This window comes from Rhagoletis zephyria, unplaced genomic scaffold (genome assembly GCF_001687245.7).
Source record: "Rhagoletis zephyria isolate East Lansing unplaced genomic scaffold, Rhagoletis_zephyria_1.1 Rzeph_scaffold_00333, whole genome shotgun sequence".
Lineage (NCBI taxonomy): Eukaryota > Metazoa > Arthropoda > Insecta > Diptera > Tephritidae > Rhagoletis > Rhagoletis zephyria.
The window spans coordinates 282,114-303,594 of NW_016157417.1; the positions used below are offsets into that span (position 1 = coordinate 282,114).

At 34.3% G+C, this 21,481-nt stretch overlaps 1 protein-coding gene across 1 annotated transcript; it reads right to left on the reverse strand.

Annotated features, from left to right (window-relative positions):
* Positions 1–600: 600 nt before the first annotated feature.
* Positions 601–21,231, reverse strand: LOC108359065 (uncharacterized). The gene is made up of 13 exons (XM_017610712.1): positions 20,823–21,231; positions 20,263–20,370; positions 16,932–17,029; positions 13,638–13,793; positions 12,397–12,528; positions 12,084–12,320; positions 10,184–10,312; positions 9,653–9,782; positions 9,433–9,555; positions 8,519–8,608; positions 6,872–6,995; positions 1,701–2,008; positions 601–838 (listed from the first exon to the last, which is right to left on the reverse strand). The coding sequence occupies exons 1-13, from the start codon at positions 21,144–21,146 to the stop codon at positions 683–685; spliced, it is 2,115 nt and encodes a 704-aa protein (XP_017466201.1). The 5' UTR covers positions 21,147–21,231; the 3' UTR covers positions 601–682.
* Positions 21,232–21,481: the final 250 nt, after the last annotated feature.

The window sequence follows — 21,481 nt, forward strand, 5'->3', positions numbered from 1 at the left end:
TTCGTATGTAACGTATACGCCCCGTAGCACCACGCACGGCTCAAAAATTAAGGGCCATATTATATAAATGTGATTAAATATTGGCGTTTAAGATTTTTAAAAAGTATTCTTTATGCACATTTCTTTCTTCGTGTATATGTACATATAACAATTTTAGATTGAATGTCGAGTGCAGCAATAGAAATTATAAAAATGGACTTTTGGTTTCTCAAATCATAGTCATCTTATACTCAATGTAATTTCTTTTAATTTGGTGATACACTAGTCTTATTACACTAGATTCGTTCGTTTTGGAAAGAAGAACATTTTCATAGTTTAACTTCCGTTGCCTTTAATATGAACATTCTATTTGAAAAATAACGAAATTTATTAAAAAAAAAATTATGATTTTTTCGAGTGACACTGAAAAAATTAGTAATTTCGGTACTTTTTCTCCTAAATAAACGTTTTAAGGGTAAAATTGTTCAAATACTTGATAAATTTTTTATTGTACTTGTTTCTGGAACTCCATTGATCGAAATAAATGCAAGAATGCCTTTATTTTTTTTTTTTACCAAGAGAAGGGAATGACACTAAAACAGAAAAACAACTCGTGGGATTTGCTGATAGGTATGCATGTACATATATAAAAACTTTTCAACATGTAATTTGTCTATATGTGAATATGAATCTGCAATACATTTTATTTCCGCTTGCTACCGGTTTTTTTAAGTGGATCCGATTTCAATTTCTCCAAGAAAACTGGCTGCATGTCCGCAAACCAGGAGATCTCCTCACCGCGAGCCTTCACCGGACCATCCTTGCAAGTCAGCCAATACGTGCTCATCAGACCCTTCCCCTTTAAAAGAAATAATAATAATACATGTCATATGTGCCGTTAGGCATATGCAAACAAATAAGAGCATTTTCGTATTGAAAATTATACAGAACTGTTGCCACCTATATCGTTTATGCTTTCTTGTATGTACCTGAAAAACTTGCAAAGTAGGGGAATTGAGAGAGCGAAATTATATTTCAGTTTGAGGGGAAGCTGCAAATTTCTGCTTTCTGGAAAAATTTTAATTGCGTAACGTTCAAAAATAATGCCTCATAAAACATGTATCTTATCTCCCTTTCCTTTTTTTCTTTAATTAGTCAAGGTTTTCATATTTAGTTGTACATGGGTCTCCAGCGCTTACGCAACGAAAAACTACAAATCAAGGCAATTTTCTTCTGAAAATTCCTGCTGTTCCACTCTACTGATGTGAATATGAGCGCCGCCAGCGCTACCGTTGTAACTACGTACCATTGCAAACCTTTGCAATAAATTCCTGATGGGATATAAAGACGACCCAAGAGACCGTTGGGACCGTCGTAAGGGGCCTTACATTTCAATTCACCACCACGTCCAAATCATTACTTATGGGAAAGAGAAAATATCCGAGCCTGGTAATAAATAAGTGGGGGCCGAATTTCAGCTCTCCTGCCCGTACACTAGTCCAATTTTATGTTTTTAAAAGTAATATCTTAAAGTCAAAGAAGTTTTATATAATTTGTGAAACGATGTAAGTACACCTTGGGCACATCCACACAAACGACGCTTGCATACATACATACATTTGCAGACAAATACATACATACATACATACATACATACATAAAACGGGCGAGCAGAAATATTACATTAACGGCAAATGAATTAAAAATCTAAAATTATTTACCTTTACTTCGATAAGACCACGGTGCTCGGTACGAAAGCCACCAATCCTATGCAGAGCATCATTCATTTCGTCCGTGATGTGAATTTTGTGCGACTCGCCAGTGGATTCCATTCGCGAAGCTGTGTTTACAGTATCTCCAAAAAGGCAGTAACGCGGCATTTTTGTACCGACAATACCAGCTACCACCGGGCCGGTGTGGATGCCGCAGCGGATTTGCAAAGTGCCTGTTGACCGTGGAATTTTGAAAAAAGATGATGCGTCTAGTAAATCAAGGGCCATTGTGGCAATTTCCGAAACATGATTTTCGCCTGCTCACCCCGCCCCCCCCGCCCGACGAGCCCCAATGGCGGCAGTTGGCATGTAGTTGCATGTGGTTTTCCATATTCGCAGTGAAGGATTGTCGTCGTGTGTCGCCGCAAGCATAGATTATATGTATATATGTATGTAGGTGGTTATCAGCGTCACACAAACGAACGAAGGAAAAAAGGGTAAGGGAAAAGATAAGGGCGTGTTGCCGAGTGAATAATAATTACACACATACATACTATGTATGTAAATAAGCATATAAAAGAGGGTTGCAATTTTCCATAGAATAAATTTTTATTTTTTTTTTATTTGCACACTAAGTAGATAGATGCTTATAAATTGACATATTGGCGGGCAATGCATGTTGTGTAAATAAATATTTGTATGTAATACAAGTGTGCAAACATAAATATGGACATATATACGTATTTGATATGTAAATACAAGGATTTGATAATGATCGTATTAAAATCAAATATGACAAATTACGAAATTTGTTCCGAAGTAAAGGCATTGGGCCCAGCGAAACATTTTCCTACTGGGAAACATCTAAAATTATTCAGTAAATTTTTGGTTTTTAAAGATTACATATTGACGATTACACCGTCAAGTGTTGGACATTTGTACAGAAACATTTTTTTCTTGTTTAAATTTAAGTATCAAGTACTCAAGAATTCCAGAATTTGATAAAGCTACACCTAATTGACTATTATATGAGATATTACAAAATTCGAAAAAAATGCCAGCTTACTTTTATATGGAAAAAATCTGATTTATTTCTTCTGTAACGGGTGGGACAAAAAAAGTGCCTGCTTTTTGTAGCAGATAAATTTTTATCGGAAAATCTGCGAATTTATTTCACTTTTCTATGTGAACTTGATGTCTTAAACCAGGAACACAAGCAAAGCAAAAACTATAAAAAGATGATGGCTTTATTATACAAAAAATGCGAAACTCCTTTGTCATGGGTGGGACAACGTTTATCACAAATACGAATTTTTATATGAAAGGGAGCTTTTAGTATGGTCCATATATAAAGATTAGTTATTAAAAAAAAATATAAGAAGCCAAGTAGGGGTTAAATTCACTCACGTTTTATCTTAGGTTGGTTCCTTTTATATAGAAGAAAATGCTTAGATCGTCAGCCAAAAAAATTTATTAAAAATGAATGCGATTTTCACTTTTACCAACCGGAATTTAATGGAAAATAAAACTGCATATCTAAAAATTCTGAACAAAAAGTTCAAAACTTTTTGGTGAAATATTGTTAAAGTTTGTTGAATTTTTATAATTTTTGTAAGAGCTTTGAAATGTAGATTTATGTGGTTCTGGTTAGGTAATGTGCTAAACTTTTATTAAAAAAAAAAACTATAAACATTAGATTAATAATAATAATAATAGATTGGCGCTTACACATATGTTAGTGTTTGGCCTAGCTTCTCCTTCGATTTGTGGCGTGCGCCTCGATGTTGTCACACAAAGCGGAGGGACCTACAGTTTGTATTTTTATGAGAAGCTGTTTTTCATGGCAGAAATACACTCGGAGGTTTGCCATTGCCTGCCGAGGGACGACCGCTGTTAAGAAAAAACCTTTGTCTATATTTTTTTGCGACGTTGCTTTGACCAGGGTTTGAACCCAGGCGTTGCGGGGTGGAAGCGCGCACTGTTTACCACTACACCACAGCAATCACAAAATAAAAAACCAAAACTGGTCAAAATGTAACTTTAACTTAATCAGCTGACAGCAAGGGTATATGGATAATGGACGAGTCCGCACATCCGATCAGAAAAAGGACAAAAAAAGTGGATGAAGTGCGAATTTCTGTCCGTTTACCGATTCCATTTTCGGATACTTTGACGATCCGTTGGCCCACTAAAGTGTGCAGCAGAAACGTATGTACAGACACAACTACCGAAAATTGTTTGTGAAACGGACACTTTCTCGGCTGTTTTTTTCTGAAATTTGTCTTATTGAATTTTTCGTTCAATACGCATTCCTTCTGCACTTCACAGATACTTTTTCATGGTTCATGGCCTGACGGAATTCGAGCCCGACACCTTCTGGAAGCTAACAAATAGCGGCACGCCCCTCTGGACGCTCATCCACTGCCGACTACGCATGCATGCTTTCAAATGTTTAGCTTGAACAACTAAAATACAATTAGTGTTTCAAATAAAATCATCTTTTTTTCGAACGTTTCGAACGGTTTACGGATACGAAAATGAATAATAACTGTAGTCGTTTTCTATTCGTTTCCGGATACGGAAAATTGTATTACACTGCACTATCGGCAAAATTTTTACATTGCATTACTGGCTTGGAACACTTGAAAGAAATATGTGTTGAGTCAAATCGGGCTTTTCTTAATGCGGTTCTTGCGTGGGTATACTAAAAAATATGATGGAAAGAATCACTTCGGAAACTTTGTTTGCGTGATCTTTTAAATCACTCTGCATGAAAAAAGATTAAAACAAATTGAAAAAAATATACCTACATTGAGTGCCAGCAAAAATCGTACAGTAATTATTTCCCTTTTTTTTAATTTTTTTTTTTAATTTAATTTTTATTAATTTTTAATCAAATATAGTTCACACTACAACAAAATCCATACAACTTTGTAACAACAAAAAACAATCTTCCAATTTTCAGCAAAATTTCACACCTTTTATTCAACATTTTTATTGGGTATGCAGTTTTATAGCCCATTTAATTTTAGTATAATAAAGTGCAAGTTTGAAGTGGCTACAAAATACCGTCGATTTTTGACACAACTCTTTTTTTGTTGACGGTGCTGAGCATTGCCTTCCATATCACGAATGATCGCATGTTATTTCATATGAAAAAAAAAAACAACAAAAAAACTGCAAACCCAAAAAAATTCCAAAAATTCTGGATAAAAAGATAGAAACTTTGTGTTTCATGGGTTTTGTTGTAGTGTGAACTATAGTTGCGGTGACCAGATTTCTGTGGACAAAAATTGGAACATTTCTAAAGCATCGAACCCGAACATATAATTTTATTTTTAGAATAAATCGAAAAAACAACATCTTTTAATACAGTTTTATTTAAGACAAAACGAAGAGATAAACAGTTGAAAAATTATCGCAAAAATGTTTGCACACAATATATACACTAGCGAGAATGTAAATAGGGAGAAGACATTTTTGCAAGTTTTGGCTATGTTTCTTTGTTTAAAAAATGTTAATTATTTTTTTATCTATAAAAAAAACAAGTAAATCAAAATTTCACCCTTTGTAGAACATTTACGAAAAATTCGACGAATTTCAACAAATGTTAATCAAAATTTTAAACCTTTTAAGCAGATTTTTTACAATTTGTTTGATCGTGCAGTTTTCGTAGCCCATAAAATTTTATTATAGCACAGTGCAAGTTCGAAGTAGCTTAGACTTACTGTTGATTTTTGGCAATTTTTTTTTCAGACAAAGTATGTTAGACAGGCAGTATTATTTTTTATAATTACAGAGTACAATTTTTAAATTTATAAAAAAAAACACTGAAAATCGGGACATAATCGGTACAAATACGAAAAATCGGGACACTTATGCGTCCCGCCCTTAAAAATATATTCAGCGTTATAATTTTCTAAAAATCGGTACTGAAACGCCAAAATCGGTCACCGTAGCTATAGCACATTTTTATTGAAAATTATTAAAATTTAAAGAAAAGCAATTATTTTCAAAAAATGGAAAAAATTGCTGTACGATTTCCACTGACACTCACTGCAGATAAAAATTGGTGCGACACTCTTTCTTGATCAATTAGTTTTTTTCCCAGAAGCATAAGTTCATTCTTTACAAGCCTCAATAACCAGAGATAAGCGAACGTTCCAAGATCCGTGTTTCAATCAGTCCTTCTTAAAAAAAAGTTTAATTTTTACAATCTAGAATTTTTGTGAAACAATTACCCTGCAAACCAAAGTTCCCGAAATCTTAACGAAATCTTTAGGAGTATCTGATTTCTGTAACGATTTTTTTCCGAATGTTCAAAGAAAATTATATGAAGTGGTTGACACGAACTCGTAAAGAAATTTCTGTACGAAAAATAAAGAACATTCTGCAAGAAGTCTGCAAGAAATTCTTCACATAGCAGCATTATTTTCATTTCTTTACCGATTTTCTTCCGAAATTTCGTAAAAGAATGGAAGTGTGCGTAATTTATTTGATTTTAGAAAATTCGGAAAAAAATCGGATGGGATCTTTCCGAATTCTTTAAAAATTCTTTACGATTCAGAATACTCTGAAAAAATGGTTTGCAGGGTAGCTGCTTTTCTCCTACTGAAACAATTAAATTTAAATTTTAAATTTACTTTAATTAACTTTTTTTTTCTTAAGTATTTTGCAGGACTATGAATGCAATAATCCATCCGAATTCGAAGGATTCGATGTTAATTAAATGACCTCGTATTATTTTGGTCTTAGCGGATGCTCTATGCTATCTTTTGGATTAAGCAAATTTGGTTTTGTTGCCGCTATCAGCTTGAATGAATTCGCCTTGCATGCAAGTATTAAATTTTGCTTTAGTTTGAGACTGAAAGTGAGAATGTATGTACATATGTACATATTTATGTGTGCGAATGAAATTTTTTAGAAAACTTCCAAAATGTTCAGGCTGCCGCTCAGTGGTTTAAACTTTAAATTTTTGCATCATGGCCGATACTGAACGGCAAATGATTTTTTTTATGAGAAGCTTTTTGATTGCAGAAGTACACTCGCAGCTTTGGCATTGCCGACCAAGGAGCGACCGAGTGATCGAATCGGCCATTTTGGTCGACGACACTAATATAAGCTCTGAAGGCCCTGATTAATGGAAATAACTTACCTTGGGTACATCAATTTTTACCTACCATTTTTCACTGGCAGTCCAGAAGCAACCATGTATGAGTCCCCAATGGTCTCCACTTTATAAACGTCATAGCACTCGATGCGTTCATCAAAAACACGATAAATTGAATTGAGGAAAGTAACCACCTGGAAGTTTTGAACGTAAATGCGGAAATACATACAATACATTTATGACATAGGACATAGGACATCTGACCAAACAGGTTGCTGTAGATCAAAGCGGATCGTAAAATTTGGAATGTTTCAAAAGTTTCATAAAAATGTTAAGACCTCGCTTTTTTATTGAAATTATATGGCTTACAACTTTTATCCAATTTTTAACAAAATTTTTAAAGCTATTTTTCTTATTGAAACACACAATTCCAAATTTTTCGTTTGCTTTTGAAAACAGTAACGAATGGCGATTTGAGATGCAAATACATAGGTATACAAATTTATAATGCTAAGGACCAGCAAATATTCAGACTTCAGTCAAACGAAGGCTTTCGACCTATAGTATACGCCTCACTGCTCTCTTGGATTCATCAGGCAAAAGATAAATCCAAAAGAGCTTTCTCAATACCTGAAGCCTATCAAATAGTGACTAAATAGCATTGATAAAGCTTTCAACAACATTCTCCCAGTGGCTAATACGAATTCCCTACCACAAGTAGGAATTTCGGAACCTCTGCTTCGTAAAAATGCTACATTTGCGTAAATGGCGGGAGCATCAGCTACCAAATACGTGAAAGAGGCATATCGCATGTCGGTCCTCTCTCCTCATTCCTAGGACGCAGGCCGTGGGCTGCTAGGCCCGGGAGCATGGGCATCACTTAGCCCTTTTATGGCAGTTGATAAATACCCTCAAGTTTGCCTTAGATATTGGCGGACCATGGTCGGATCCGGAGTGTACTCGTCGTCAATTTAATAAAAAACTGTTATGGCTTTCTTCAAAAAAAAAGCAAACCCCTTCAATTCCCTTCGCGGAAATACGTTACGTTGACTCTAGCGGACGAAGTTAGATACCTGGGAACAAGAATGCAATGTAAATATAAAACTTCTGCTTTTTTTCATAAGCAACGAAGAGAAAATGATATCTAAATACAAATTTGCCATTGAAAACATCTGGCATTAAAAAAAAAATTGTCATTAAGTTTATTTCCACATGGGATTTTTTTAAATGGCATACATTTTTTGGCATTTCAATGCCTAGTGGAAATTCGGCATTAAAAGGGAACTTTGAAGGGGGACAATTAAAGTCATCACTGCCCTACATGCTTGCACGTCTGTCTACCACGGGTAAAAAATTAAAGCATACAATAAGGTGACGCATATGCAAACTACAGTATTCCCAGCTTAATTGACCCCCGGTTAATTAGTTTCCCCGCACAATTGGTTAAGAATATGTGCTGTCGGAAAGGGGCCCCACCCCTTAATTCATTCCCCGGTTAATTGAACCAAAAATTGTGCAAGAGGTCCAGCCAGCTTATCTGATTGTTTGATAAAAGCCGCCTATGATGGGAAGAATGTGCGAGTCAAAACTACCATGAAAGCTTATCAAATGCACGATTTCAAAACCGTTTTTTTTTTTATATTCGTCGTTTCCGTGTTTTAGCTAAAAAGTTGTGTGTTCCCAAACATTTGCTGGTACCAAGTGTAGGAGCAACTACCTCGAGTGGTGTACATCTTGCAGCTATCCCCGTGAAGCCTACAATATCGCTAAAATAAACCGTTACAGCTTCATACATCTCCGCGGGTACCTGTTTTTTTTTTTTTTACATAAATGTTTGTATGAAACAAAGTACATTTAGAAAAAGTTACTTTTATTAAATCGGGCAATGTACATTAAAGTGGTCCACAAATGTATGTAAATAAAATAAGGTCGCATTTTTAATGCCGCCAGCCCCTAGGATTGTTCTATGCCAAAAAAAAATTATACCCCTATTTTTTTATTTTGAAATAAAAAAAGTAGGTTGTACTCAAAGCGCTCAAAGTTGTCAATGTATTTTATATGGGGAAAAAACAACTTTTCGTAGAAATAGTGTACAATTCTTGAAAATCAATATTTTGCTTATCTTCAGGAGATTCCCAATTGTTCCTATAACAATTTTTTCATGGTGACTATATTTTATGGGTCCTTGAAAATGCAATGGGGAACCAATAAAAAATCTTTAATCATAAAAAATGGTTAAATAAACAATTGGATATCAATATTTGAAGTCTCCTGAAGAGAACCACAGTTTTACGATTGAAAAATATTGATTTTCAAGAATTGTACACTATTTCTACGAAAAGTTGTTTTTTCCCCATATAAAATACATGGAAAACTTTGAGCGCTTTGAGCACCCCCTTAATATTTTTTTAACTTCAAAATAAAAAAATAGGGGTATATTTATTTTCGGTTCAGAACAATCCTAGGGGGTGGCGGCATTAAAATTCCGACTTTTTTATTTTGGACCACTCTAATGTACATACATATGTACAGTATAATGTTGATAGGATATCGTATGTAGTTATAATGGTATGAAATCTATTGAATTAAACTAATTCACATCAGTTATGTGTGCATTTACGTATTACTTACCTGTTGGGTTTGCTTCAGCTGCATTGCCACACTCGGCGGTAACATTTGGAAAAGTAACGAATCACTTTTGCGTTTCTCTCTTTTTAGTTCCCTGGCTTTTTGAGCTAAATTCACCGCATACAGCTTTCCAATCGTAATCGTGAAAGTATGTAAAATTAAATAAATGAAAGCATATAGTACTATTAGCTATGTATGTATGTAGCTGCCTGTAGGTGTTTACCTGTATTGTAGCGGCAGCATTCTTAACCAAAATAATGATGATTGGAGAAACGCATAGAACAACGACCAAGATGCCAATGCCAACCACCTCCTTATTCGCAGCCTCAGAAAGGGTTCTATCGACATATTCTCTGCGCGGACATTTTTAGTAGTAGATTGGAAAATTAGTTTATATGTATCACATATGTATGTACATATATGTATGTATATGAATGTTCCATCACAAGGGAGAAAAAATGTATGCAGATCAGGTTTAGCCAGTGTGTCAAATCAGATAAAGAACAAAAGTATGAGGATTTTTGGGGTCAGTGGATCCGGTAAAATCAGAGTTAACGACTCGAGAGATTACTGTCAATGGACCACTTTGAAAATCTCTAGAGATGAAACGTTAGGCGAAGTTGAAAAATAAACCGATTTTTTTTTTATGGAGTTTCGCTTAGTTTCATTTTCCGCGCTTTATGGACCCACCACATTTTATATATGCTATAATGTTTTCTAATATGAGTACTTTACCGTCACTTTTCCAACTTACTTAATCTTCAACCGCAGAGCTTTTTGAAGTATCCGTAAATCATCGGTAAAGTTGTGCATAGCGTCGTAATATTGTATTGCGTTTCGTTCATCAGACAAATTTCGAATATTTTTCAAAACATTTACATTCCTGTAAAATAATGAAACAAGTACATCTATGTACATTAGACTGTCCCAAAAATATATGGAAAAAATTTTTGTTGCAAATGTTTGGGAGTATATTAATACCCTTTTATACAGAAGTAAAATTAGTAAATTAACAAAACACGCGAACTGCCCAAAGCTTATTCTGATAACTTTGACCGCAAGTCGGCACGGGTTGCCATGGTCCGAATTGCATAAAATTTTTGTCGGATAGTTTTTAATACAAAATCAATAAAATGAGGGGGTATGCGTTAACAAAAAAAAAAACACTTTGGTTTTTTTTGGACAGTCTACTGTACATACGTATGTAAATGTATGTACGGTGGCGAAAATATAAATAGGGAAGAGAAATTTTAGCATTCTTTGCCCATTTCCCTTTCGTTTGATTAATGTTTATTATTTATTTATGAAGTTTTGTGTCCATCCAATTTTAGTGCAATAAAGTGCAGTGCAAAGTTTAAGTAGCAAGGTTTTACCGTTGATTTTACCTATTTTGTTTGTGGAAGGTATGGAAGAAAATGAGTGAACAAAAAAAATGCAACAAAAAAATTCAAAGAAATTGGATTGAAAAATTTTAAATTTTGATGAACATTTTCGCTCATTTACTTCAATAGTGCCAGAATCCAAAAAATGTAAATTTTGAGTTGAGTATGCAGTTGTGTACAAATTTTTGTTTGCTATTGAAGTACATATATGAAAATGAAAAATTTTGAAAACGTTTTTCTAATGTTTCGCTTTTATGAGTGCGTCATAGTGTGTGAATTAAATGAGGGATTTGTCAAATTCGTCGAATTTTTATAATTGTTCTACGGCAAAAAGCCATTTGAAGCTTGATCAGCGAAGATAGTTTCTTAAAACCACAAAATATTAAGACACACAACGTCCAGAAGACAAAAACATGCCCTTTTACAGGGTTGCGTGTAACATCAAACACATTTTGCACCATTTTTTGGAAAATACCAAATCGCCATTAGATAATAAGCTATTTTTGCATATGCATACATATAAGAAAAATAACCAAAACTTGCCAAAACGTCTCTTCCCTATTTACATTCTCGCCATCATATATATGTATGTATACTAGGGTGGTCCAAAAACAGTAAAGTGGGAATTGTTATGCTCTCAATCCCTAGGATTGTTCAATATCGAAAAAAGTATACGCCTATTTATTTGATTTTGAAATCAGAAGATATTAAGAGGTCGCTCCACGCACTCAAAGTTTTCCATGTATTTGTATATGGGAAAATAACAACTTTTCGTTGGAAAAGCGTAGAATTCTTGAAAATCAACATTTTTTTTATCGGAAAACTCTGATTCTCTTCAGGAGACTTTCAATAATAATACCCGATTGCTTATTTAACTATTTTTAATACTAACGATTTTTTATCGGTCCCCCCATTGCATATTTCGGGTTTTTTGACGGACCCATAAATTATAGTTGCGATGAAAAAATGGTTAAATAAACAATTGGGTATTATTATTGGAAATATCCTGCAGATAAGCAGAGTTTTCCGATAGAAAAATATTGATTTTTAAGAATTCTATACGACATCTACGAAAAGTTATTTTTTTCCTTTGGACGCTTTGAGCGACCTCTAAATATTTTTTTATCTCAAAATAAAAAATAGGGGATGAGAGCATAAAAATTCCGACTTTACTTCCCCCCAATCCCCCCCCACATGCATTTTTTTGGACCACCCTAATGTATGCACATATCTCTGCTTATGAGCGCTAAGTGCAGCCGCCAATATACTCACATTGCTTTTAGTTTTTTGTATTTATGAGTCCTAGTTATATTCATGTACATCGGCCTCAAACTGGGCACATAATTCAATGTAGAGTTGATGAGTTCACGAGATAGAAATTCGTAGCGAATGTAGGAAACAAACGCGTCCAAGCCCAAGTATCCACGTCCATAGTATTTGATTCCAAAAGAGGCGGCAATGTTTTGACACTCAATACTCTTTAAAAGATTTTTGAAACCAATGAGATAGCTATACCAATGAGATTGTATATAAAGGAGTTTATTTAACATCGCCCTAATGCAAAAATAAAATTCAGTTTCAGTACCGCCAAACGCCACTGTTATCCGTTTCTTTTATTTGCTCGGTTAGGTGGTGCAAGAGAGCTCGGTTAATGGCGGTATACCAATTCATAACATCCGTTATTGAGCTGTCTTCTGGCTCCGATCTCACACGATCTCTAAGCAGCATGCAATTTGTACGAATGTATACCAAAACAGTAAGTAACTCCTTAATGTGAGTGAGTATATTTTGTGGACGCCTGGACGGCTGGATTCTGTAACCGCAAGTTTTCAAGAGTACACTGCAAATTGTGTACACTCTTCATTTTGCGATTCAGGAAGTGTGTGAGATTGAGTTTTTAGCGGTCAAAATTGTGTACACTTCTGTTCCAAGAAACTCACTGAATTTTATTCGGCGAGTTTTTGGTTGTGAGTTCTGCACTCAGTGTACACTGCAATTTCTCGCAGTTATAGAATCCAGCCGCTTGGCAGAGGCTAACAAAATAACCCAGTAGGACCTGTATATAACGTGAAAGTATTTGGATTGTACGATTAATCAATTAATTAATATGAGTTATAATAAATTTATTAATTGCGCAGTTCTAAAGGGAAATGTGTTAATGCGAATAATTTTTAAACGTAAGAATATTTTTAAAGAAAATTATCTGTACATCACTATCATATAAGTGATTTGTGTTATTTATTAATACCCTGAAGGCACTGTATTCGTTTTTGGTTTTAAAAACTATGTTATAACCAGATATCATTTTTAAAATAAAAGATTTTTTAAGCCGATTTCATGAAATTTATAAAAAAAAAAAATTGCGATTTTTGGCGATTTTTTTCAGAAATGGCTCATTTCTTTTTAAACAATCATGCCACCCTGGTAACATCAAACATATTTTGCACCGTAGAGGGCCCGCCTTTTTTTTGGAAAAACGAAATTACCATTAAAATGTTTGCTTAAGTATATCACTACTACTTACACACAGCGGTTTTCTATACATACTAATTTTTCGTAGCGCTATTTTCGAATCTAGGCATTTATTTTTTAATATTACAAAAAAAAAATGTAAATGCCATAATCATTTTTTTTTTTAGGTAAAAAGGCGAAAAAGGGAATTATCTTAAAAAGGCAACATCAAATGTGTATATATGGAATCAGGGAAGCTAAATCGTGGACATTCTTAATCATTCCGTTCCCTGATGATAAGTATAAAGAGAAATTCTGCATAATTGGCTCAAATATTTAGGGAGTTACGGCGATATTTTATGAAATGAAAACTACCTGAATTCATTCAAACGATTTTGAAACTCTGTACGGTTAAGCATTACTTCAAAATCTTCGTCATCATCCGGCAATGTGGGTACACTAACTTCGTTCCAAGTTGTTAGGTTATTCAATGCGTTATCGGTTACAGTGAACCTTTGCGTTAAATTTGACCTGAAATTAAGGATGAATTTAAACTGCAATAAATATATACGAGTACATAAATGGTTATTTTTCTTAAAAACTTTTTCATAAAACTTTAAGCCAACTCAAATAAAATTAGAGTTCAACAACATCAATTGAAATCAATTTTACTAGTGAACTTTATCAGGCCGTGGGTTTGGCAACTTTTGGTCCCACGGACTCATTTGTAACCAAGGAATGAAACTGGTTTCGGTTTTACAAAGTGTTTCGGTTTCGGTTTTGGTTTCGTTCTTAAAATTTAGCTTCGTTTCCTTTTCGATTTCGGGTTTGTAATAAAACTATAAAAACAAGTTTAACAAAAAAGATTATTTGCTAAATAAATACATATATGTGGTCATAAGCAATAATCACCCAAGTCCAAAAACCTGAATTAGAGAAAAAACGCTTTCACATAAACATGGAATAGTAGTTGTAGAAATCGATAGCATATATAACTCAATTCTTTCTTAAGTCGACTTAGACGGTTATTTGTTATGACCGCAGATATGTGCTTTCTAAGGTTTTCTAAAATTTGTTTGCGACATTAAGGGCCGGTTGTTCAATGTCTGGTTAACACAAGTCGGAGGAAGAAGCTCCGGTTAAGGACAACGACAGCTTTATCGATCACAGCATGACGTCAAAAACGTCGTTAGTGTAGTGGTAGTGATAACCAGACTAGGGATGTTAATTATTCGGCCTTTTCCGATTCCGGGATTTTCGGGATGTCGTTATCACAATCCCAGGATTTAGATATTCATTACTTTTCAACAACTTAAATCGAAAAAATTGCTTCTATCTCTCCTACCATAAAATAAATAATAAATAAATGGGTTTGAAACCTACTTTTCGATTTAAAGTGGCGTTTTTATGTTTCCTCTTTGACGTCAGGATTTATTTTAAAGGACTTTGTAATTTCAAAGATATGATTACTTCCAAAAATTATTTAAAAATTTCAATGCAATGTAGAATAAAAATTGGTACCCACCAAATGAAAGAGAGAAACTAAAAACGCAATTATACTATATTTGGCCCATGGTTTCGCGAATTTATTGATATTTGTGTTTAAAATTTATTATCGCGCGGTGTTATATGTATAATTAGCTAGACATTTATGAAAAAAAAAATATTGATTACACTGGATCACAAATTTTAATTTGGTTTTTGTTCTCCAAACGCCACTATCCAACTCCTAAGTAGAATTGCTCGGTGATTCTGAAAATCGAGTTAATTTTTTTGTCCATGGATACATATTCGAGATATTTGCAATTTACCGTTATTCAGTTTAAAGAAAAAATTAATTCCTTTTTATCACTTATATCTTACGAACAAATTTAAAAATCTTAATATAAAATACGGCAAAGGAAAGCCAATTAAATTCTCTATAAACCGTATATATGTACATCACTTTCCGATAGGGCTTATATAGCTTTTTTAGATGCCAAAGCGAAGGGCAATTTGGTCGCATTTCGAAGGTGAAATTGAAGAAAAGAAAATTATATATACATTTATTTTAGAAAGGTTTATTTTGCAAGTAAAAAGAGAAAAACAATGAGCTAGTTTCATTATATGAAAAATGTGTACTTAAAATCTTTGACTATTTTCTCTTTTCTAGTTTTTAACTCACAAAACTTTAATCTCTATAATCGTAGTAACATTGAACCACAAGATGCATTTCGAATTTTCTGGCAACATTTTTACTCGATTTTCGCGAGGAAAAGCCTTGAATATACATACTAAACGTGCATTGACATGAGTTGATACAAGTGGACCCCAATTTAAATATGGAACGTTTAAAACTTGCATATTATCAGAATTAAGGGATTTTTCCTTGCCCTTTATAATTGAAAGTTAGAGCCAATTTACACGATGACTTTTCATCCTGGGTGGATTCGCTCCGCTTTAAAATTGAGGACGAAAGAGTTGACCAAAGAAAATTTGACGCTTAAATGTCAAAAATACGCAAGAAACGAAAAATGCACGAGGATTTTCGAAGACTTATTTTAAAAGGGAACGTGCCAAAATCGCAGGCTGAAAAGTCGTCGTGTAAATTGGCTATTAGAAAAGAAAAAGCACCAAAGGCAAATGTATTAAAAAAAGGCAAAAAAGGAGACATCAAATGTGAATGTACGGAATCAGAGAAAGCTAAATCGTGGGCATTGGTAATCGGATATAGTCTATCTCGTTAGCAGAAAAAAGGCAATTTCCATAAAATCCGTTCCCTGGTTATAAAACTTACATTTTTGTTGTTCTGTAACTCAGCCCCTACTACCAAAGTACCAATTTAATTAGGCGAACTATAGTTCAATAAGATGAACGAACTAAGACTCAGAAGAGCTAGTCCAATGAACTGAACGAACTAGAAGTGAACTAAAAATTGCAACTCTACTTCCAACTGTCCACTTTTACACGGCGATGTCATTGGCAGTGGCAATCCGCGCCCAGTGCATTACTTTGCAACTCGTTTTTAACCAGTTCCGTTTTGGATAGTTGTAAAGTAGTTCTATGTGTAGATCAAAGATACATAGTTCAAAAGTGGATAGTTTCAAGCTAGACTTTAAACAATAACTTCTTTTATAAGAAAACCTTTTTAAGATTCGATTTTTGGATTTTTTGTCTGTGTTTTTCTTTTTTTTATAAATTCCATTTTTGTTACATATTTAAAAAAAAAATTTGTAGGCGGTACGCAAAAGCTTAAATTTATTAAATCTGAAAACTCACATCACAACAGCCTCCGCTGCGATTTGAACTCGCGACCAACGATGTTTGAGTCAGGAGGTCTTCTCGCTGAGACACTTTGTACGAGAAGTGAGAATTTGTACATTTCCCTGCAGGAAACCGGCGAACTAGTGAATCAAATTTATAGTTCCGAACTACATCTTTATCGCCAAAAACAAACTAGCCCGATAGTAACTAGATCCGCACCAGGTCCAAATCGAAAATGTGGTACTTTAAAAAAAATATTTTAACTAATTTTGACAAGCAGTAAGTGTGATCGACAATTGTTTCAATGGTTACGGTTTCGGTTTTGAAAAACGAAATAGTTTCGGTGTCATTCCTTGTTTGTAACTACTTAATTCCTATGCACGTATGCTGTTTAATAAAAGTTTGGTAAATATAAATTATACTCACCGTTCTCTACTGCCATTTGTGAAAATATAAAAGGACACTTCCGATCGCTCAAGTTGCAGACGAGTAACAACTTTTCCCAAGTTTGTAGCTATTGTTACCTATATTCATATTTTTTATTTTTTTTTGAAAACAGAATGTTATACTATATTTATATGTATCCTTTTCATAAAGTATAAGCATGTATGTATGTACATAAGTATATATATAATATTTACGGGTATTTATGGTAAGTTTCAAATATCATCTGATATATATTGCGAAAATCCAAAGGATAAACGGAAAATAAATTTGTCTGGGTCAATATACTTAGTATACATAAACACATACATAGTTTTACCTTTAAATGTTTTTGGTGGTATATATGTACTATGTAGTATGTTTATTGCTACCTTAAAACGAGTACGTTTATGTACAACCATGTACCACACCTTACAAAAAAAAAAAAATAGTTCGCAATACACCCCTGGTCTAAAGTACTTTGTGCAAGGGAATTTCGACAAACAATTCGGCAACAAATTTTTTTTAATTTCTGCTGGATTAATCGAAATACTTCCTTAGGAATGTTAATCAGACCCCTACGTTTTTTTTTCGAAATTTCGTTGCACAAAAACTCTAGACTCAGGAGTGAACGACGATTTTTTTTTCTGGTACGGTTTAATACGCACATCGTACATAACATACGATATAATACACACATCATAATGTACATAAAAAAACCCTTTCTAAACTTTGGTTTATTTACATACAAATGGCGTTACGTAATTAAAAAATAACAATAAATCATCAAAAATTTAATACAAATAAAAAAATATAGTTTAAACAAGAAATCTCATAAAAAATTTTACGAGTACCGTTAATTATTTCATGATCCAATGATCGGATCTAAACCAGATTAGTATGGGACCACCTCTGAGACACTACCTTTCCGATGCAAAAGGAAAGTTATGCGATAACATACATAAAAAAATATATACTCCCACGAATTGATAACCTCCTCCTTTTTTTTTGAAGTCGGTTAAAAACTAAAACTCGGTATGTAACTTGAGAATGGAAGTCTTTTAGGCGCATCAATATTACATAGTTACATCCCGAGCTAATAAAAGTGAGGTTAAAAAAATGAGTTTGGCGAAGCGAATGAAAATAACAGATACAACGAAACGAACCACGATCGCGAAAATGCATCAGTGATGATACCTAAAATTTAATTTCGCCGCATTTTGGCGAATGCATGTTCGCTTCGCTACTAATTATACAAAACGATACATTCGTGTGAAGATTCATGCGCTTTGCAACTCACCCGAAAATATTTTTGTTTAAAATTTCTATCAAATAACTTTTCTTAATCGTGCTAAATCAAATGAAACCGTGTAAAAACGAAATATCTGCTTTGATAAGCCGTGTTAAATCAAAACTGTGTAAGAACGGAATTAGATTGTATACAAGCAAAAAATACAACCGACTAAATACAATACACATAGAAAATTTTAGGAGTAGGTACCGTTAATTTCTTCATGACCCAATGAGCGGAACTAAACCAAATTGTAATGGGACCACACTTGAGGTACCACCTTTCCGAAAAAAGAACAATCGAAAACGGTTCAAGTGGTCCAAAATACATACATACATACTTATATACAAGTATATGTACCCATGTATTTATCCTGGTGTGGCCCTTACAGGTTCTACGAGTATTGTCTACCTGATAATTTATTGTCTAAATATTTGATTATTCAATGAATCCCAGGTTGTAATACAGTACTTTGCGACAGACGTGCGGAATTACATACATATATACGTATGTACGTACAGACAGATACATAGCTAATGCTTATTGGTTATTCACCTTAAACGCTTTCAGCATATATATATATATACATATGTACATGTACATATTAGGGATGTTACGAATATTTGCATTCGCTTTCGGTTAAGCCAATGGTTCATATCATTTTAAAAATTCGCATCGAATGCGAATGTTCAACAAGTTCGGCTCAAAGTCCTATAAGCAGCCTATAATGAATTTTATATTCCTCGAGCAAAAGCGAAGGGTCTGATGTGGAATCTGAGGACATTGAAAATGTGAAATTAATACTCAATTGCAGGCCTATCTTAAAGAAAAACGAGGCTCTCTCGCCGCGTATGAGGTTTACGCGGTTACTATGCATTTGCGCGTTTAGATGAATACCCATACTGTACATATATGTAGGTGTATTTAGCCCTGGTTCAATGTTTTAATAAGTTCTTATATTCCAATTGTAATTTATAAAAATTGTAAGTATTAAAAACGTTGACTTAAGTTGGTTATGGCTTTTTTAGTTGTGTTCCTAAACATTCGGAATTCGCATTCACATTCTGAAAATTCGCATTCACATTCTGAAAATTCGCATTCGCGTTCGCATTGTGAATGTGAAATATATGACATTCGTAACATCCCTAGTACTTATTTATGTAGATGTGTATGCATACAAAAGTAGCTAGCGGTTTTAATAAGTATTTATTGGTCTATTATTCTCTGTGCATTTTTAATGAAGATAAGCGGCTATGCAGAGGTATTGTTTCAGGGGATAATCTGACTGCGACATTCTGATTGACACATTTATGGAATATAGCGGCTACCAACCAAGCTCTAAGCATTCACGACGCTAGAGTTAGTGTAGCTCTGCAAGGCGCCGGGTCCAGTGGTTGTCGCGTGTAGTCTTGGATTTCGTCCTTCAATTTATATCTAGAGATGGATGCCTTTTGATTTGCCTGGTCGCAGGTTCGGCTTCCAGCGTTGAGCATGCTTCAAAAATGCGTATAACTACACTGAGAAAAAAATTAATCATATCGCTTTCAAACTAAAGCATACAATATTATTTAGCGCCAAGCGATCGTTTGTTTACTTGAAACATATTTTACGCTCACAGCAATCGAAACTAGGATGTCTAAAGTCGAAATGACACGATTGGTACATTTGTTCAAATTTGTACATTTTGGCAGCCGCAGAGTGGTGTTGTCTATACATTTTTATGTAAAATGAGTTTTCAGTTAGCTCAATAAAAAAAAAAAAATTACGACATTAAAATCACTAACATGGAAAAAGTGAAAAGGACTCTGATGTTACTTTTTGCAGTGTACTTATTTATATACATTTTCTTGAATAAGAAAATCGCCTGACGGCGCCCCTGTACAGCATTTAACAAATCCAAAGGGAATGGGCATTATTGGCAACATTGACGGAACAAATTGTTATGGTTACCCCTGTGCTTTTCATATATAAATTTACATACATATGTACACACATACATATACTATACCGAATGTAAGAAGTGTGAAAACGAGAATCGCTCACTTGTGTTTCGATATCGGCTACTTCTGCCTTGTAGTCGAGAATCTCTTGGAGAATAACAGATGTTTGAACAATTAATGCCAGTATTGGAATGAATGGCAAGATTATCATCTGAAATAAGTAAATAAGCAGATAATTTCACATTGATTAATTTTGTACACAGAGGGCTAAACGATTTACATATCTTTCAACCGAAAAATCAAAGAAAATAAATTTTGAGTTTATAATAAGTAGGCTAGTCTGATCGCGGAAACATGTAAATATGTATGTATGTAAGTGAAATAACTTTGAACTATTTACAACAGTGATGGGCATCACCTTTTACATGCTACCGAGCTCTTGGAAGCGCTCTTTACATTTTTTAAATTTTTTAAGACGTGCTCAAAGTAAAAGTTTGCTCTGCCCACTACTGATTTACACATACATATGTATGTAAGTACAGACAAACCCATTGCAAACTAAAATTAACTAAACACAAATTTTTGGGGCAAAAAGTAAAAAAAAAAAAATATTATTTTTGAGGTCATCTTATGTTTCTTATGCCACACCAGTGTGACCTTTACCTGCATCAGTTGAATTCGACGTCCGGTTTTGATTGCCGGGTTCCTTGCTGCAGCACTACAGCACTTGCCCTCCACTGTTGTAGAGACATCTTCCGAACTGAGCGATCGAACGGACATTTTATCCAAATGGTTATTCACCTGTAGGTTTTGTTGAGTGTTCGATTTAAATTGAGTGCTGTTGGCTGTGTTTGACTGGGATGACATATTTTCTTGTTTTTCGTGGTGGTTCAAGCTCAGGTTGAAGGGAGTGTGTAGTAGTTTCGGGTCCTGAGGTGTAGCCTGGACGAAGCGATTATTACCGGTTTGCCCTTCGAGGCTGTGCATACATGTGACACCATCCGCACGGAGCACTTTCTTCCCTCTGCCCTCAGAGTTGGTAATAGCTATATCTATATCCTTTCGTGTGCAATTAGTTAAAGCGGAAGTTGACATTTTCACTTCTACTGAAAAGCCCGGAGTTGATTTGATTCTCTACAAGTTGATGTTCTGTGTATGTGTACAACCAGCTGTATATGTATTTTCAGTTTTCGTAAAGTTAACTCCCACTTACGCACTTATTCTGGATCTGAATACTATACGTTGATTTGCCGATGACTGAGCGGTTTCACTCCTAAAACAGCCTTTCTATGTTCGGATACAATAGTTCACCCAATAAAAGT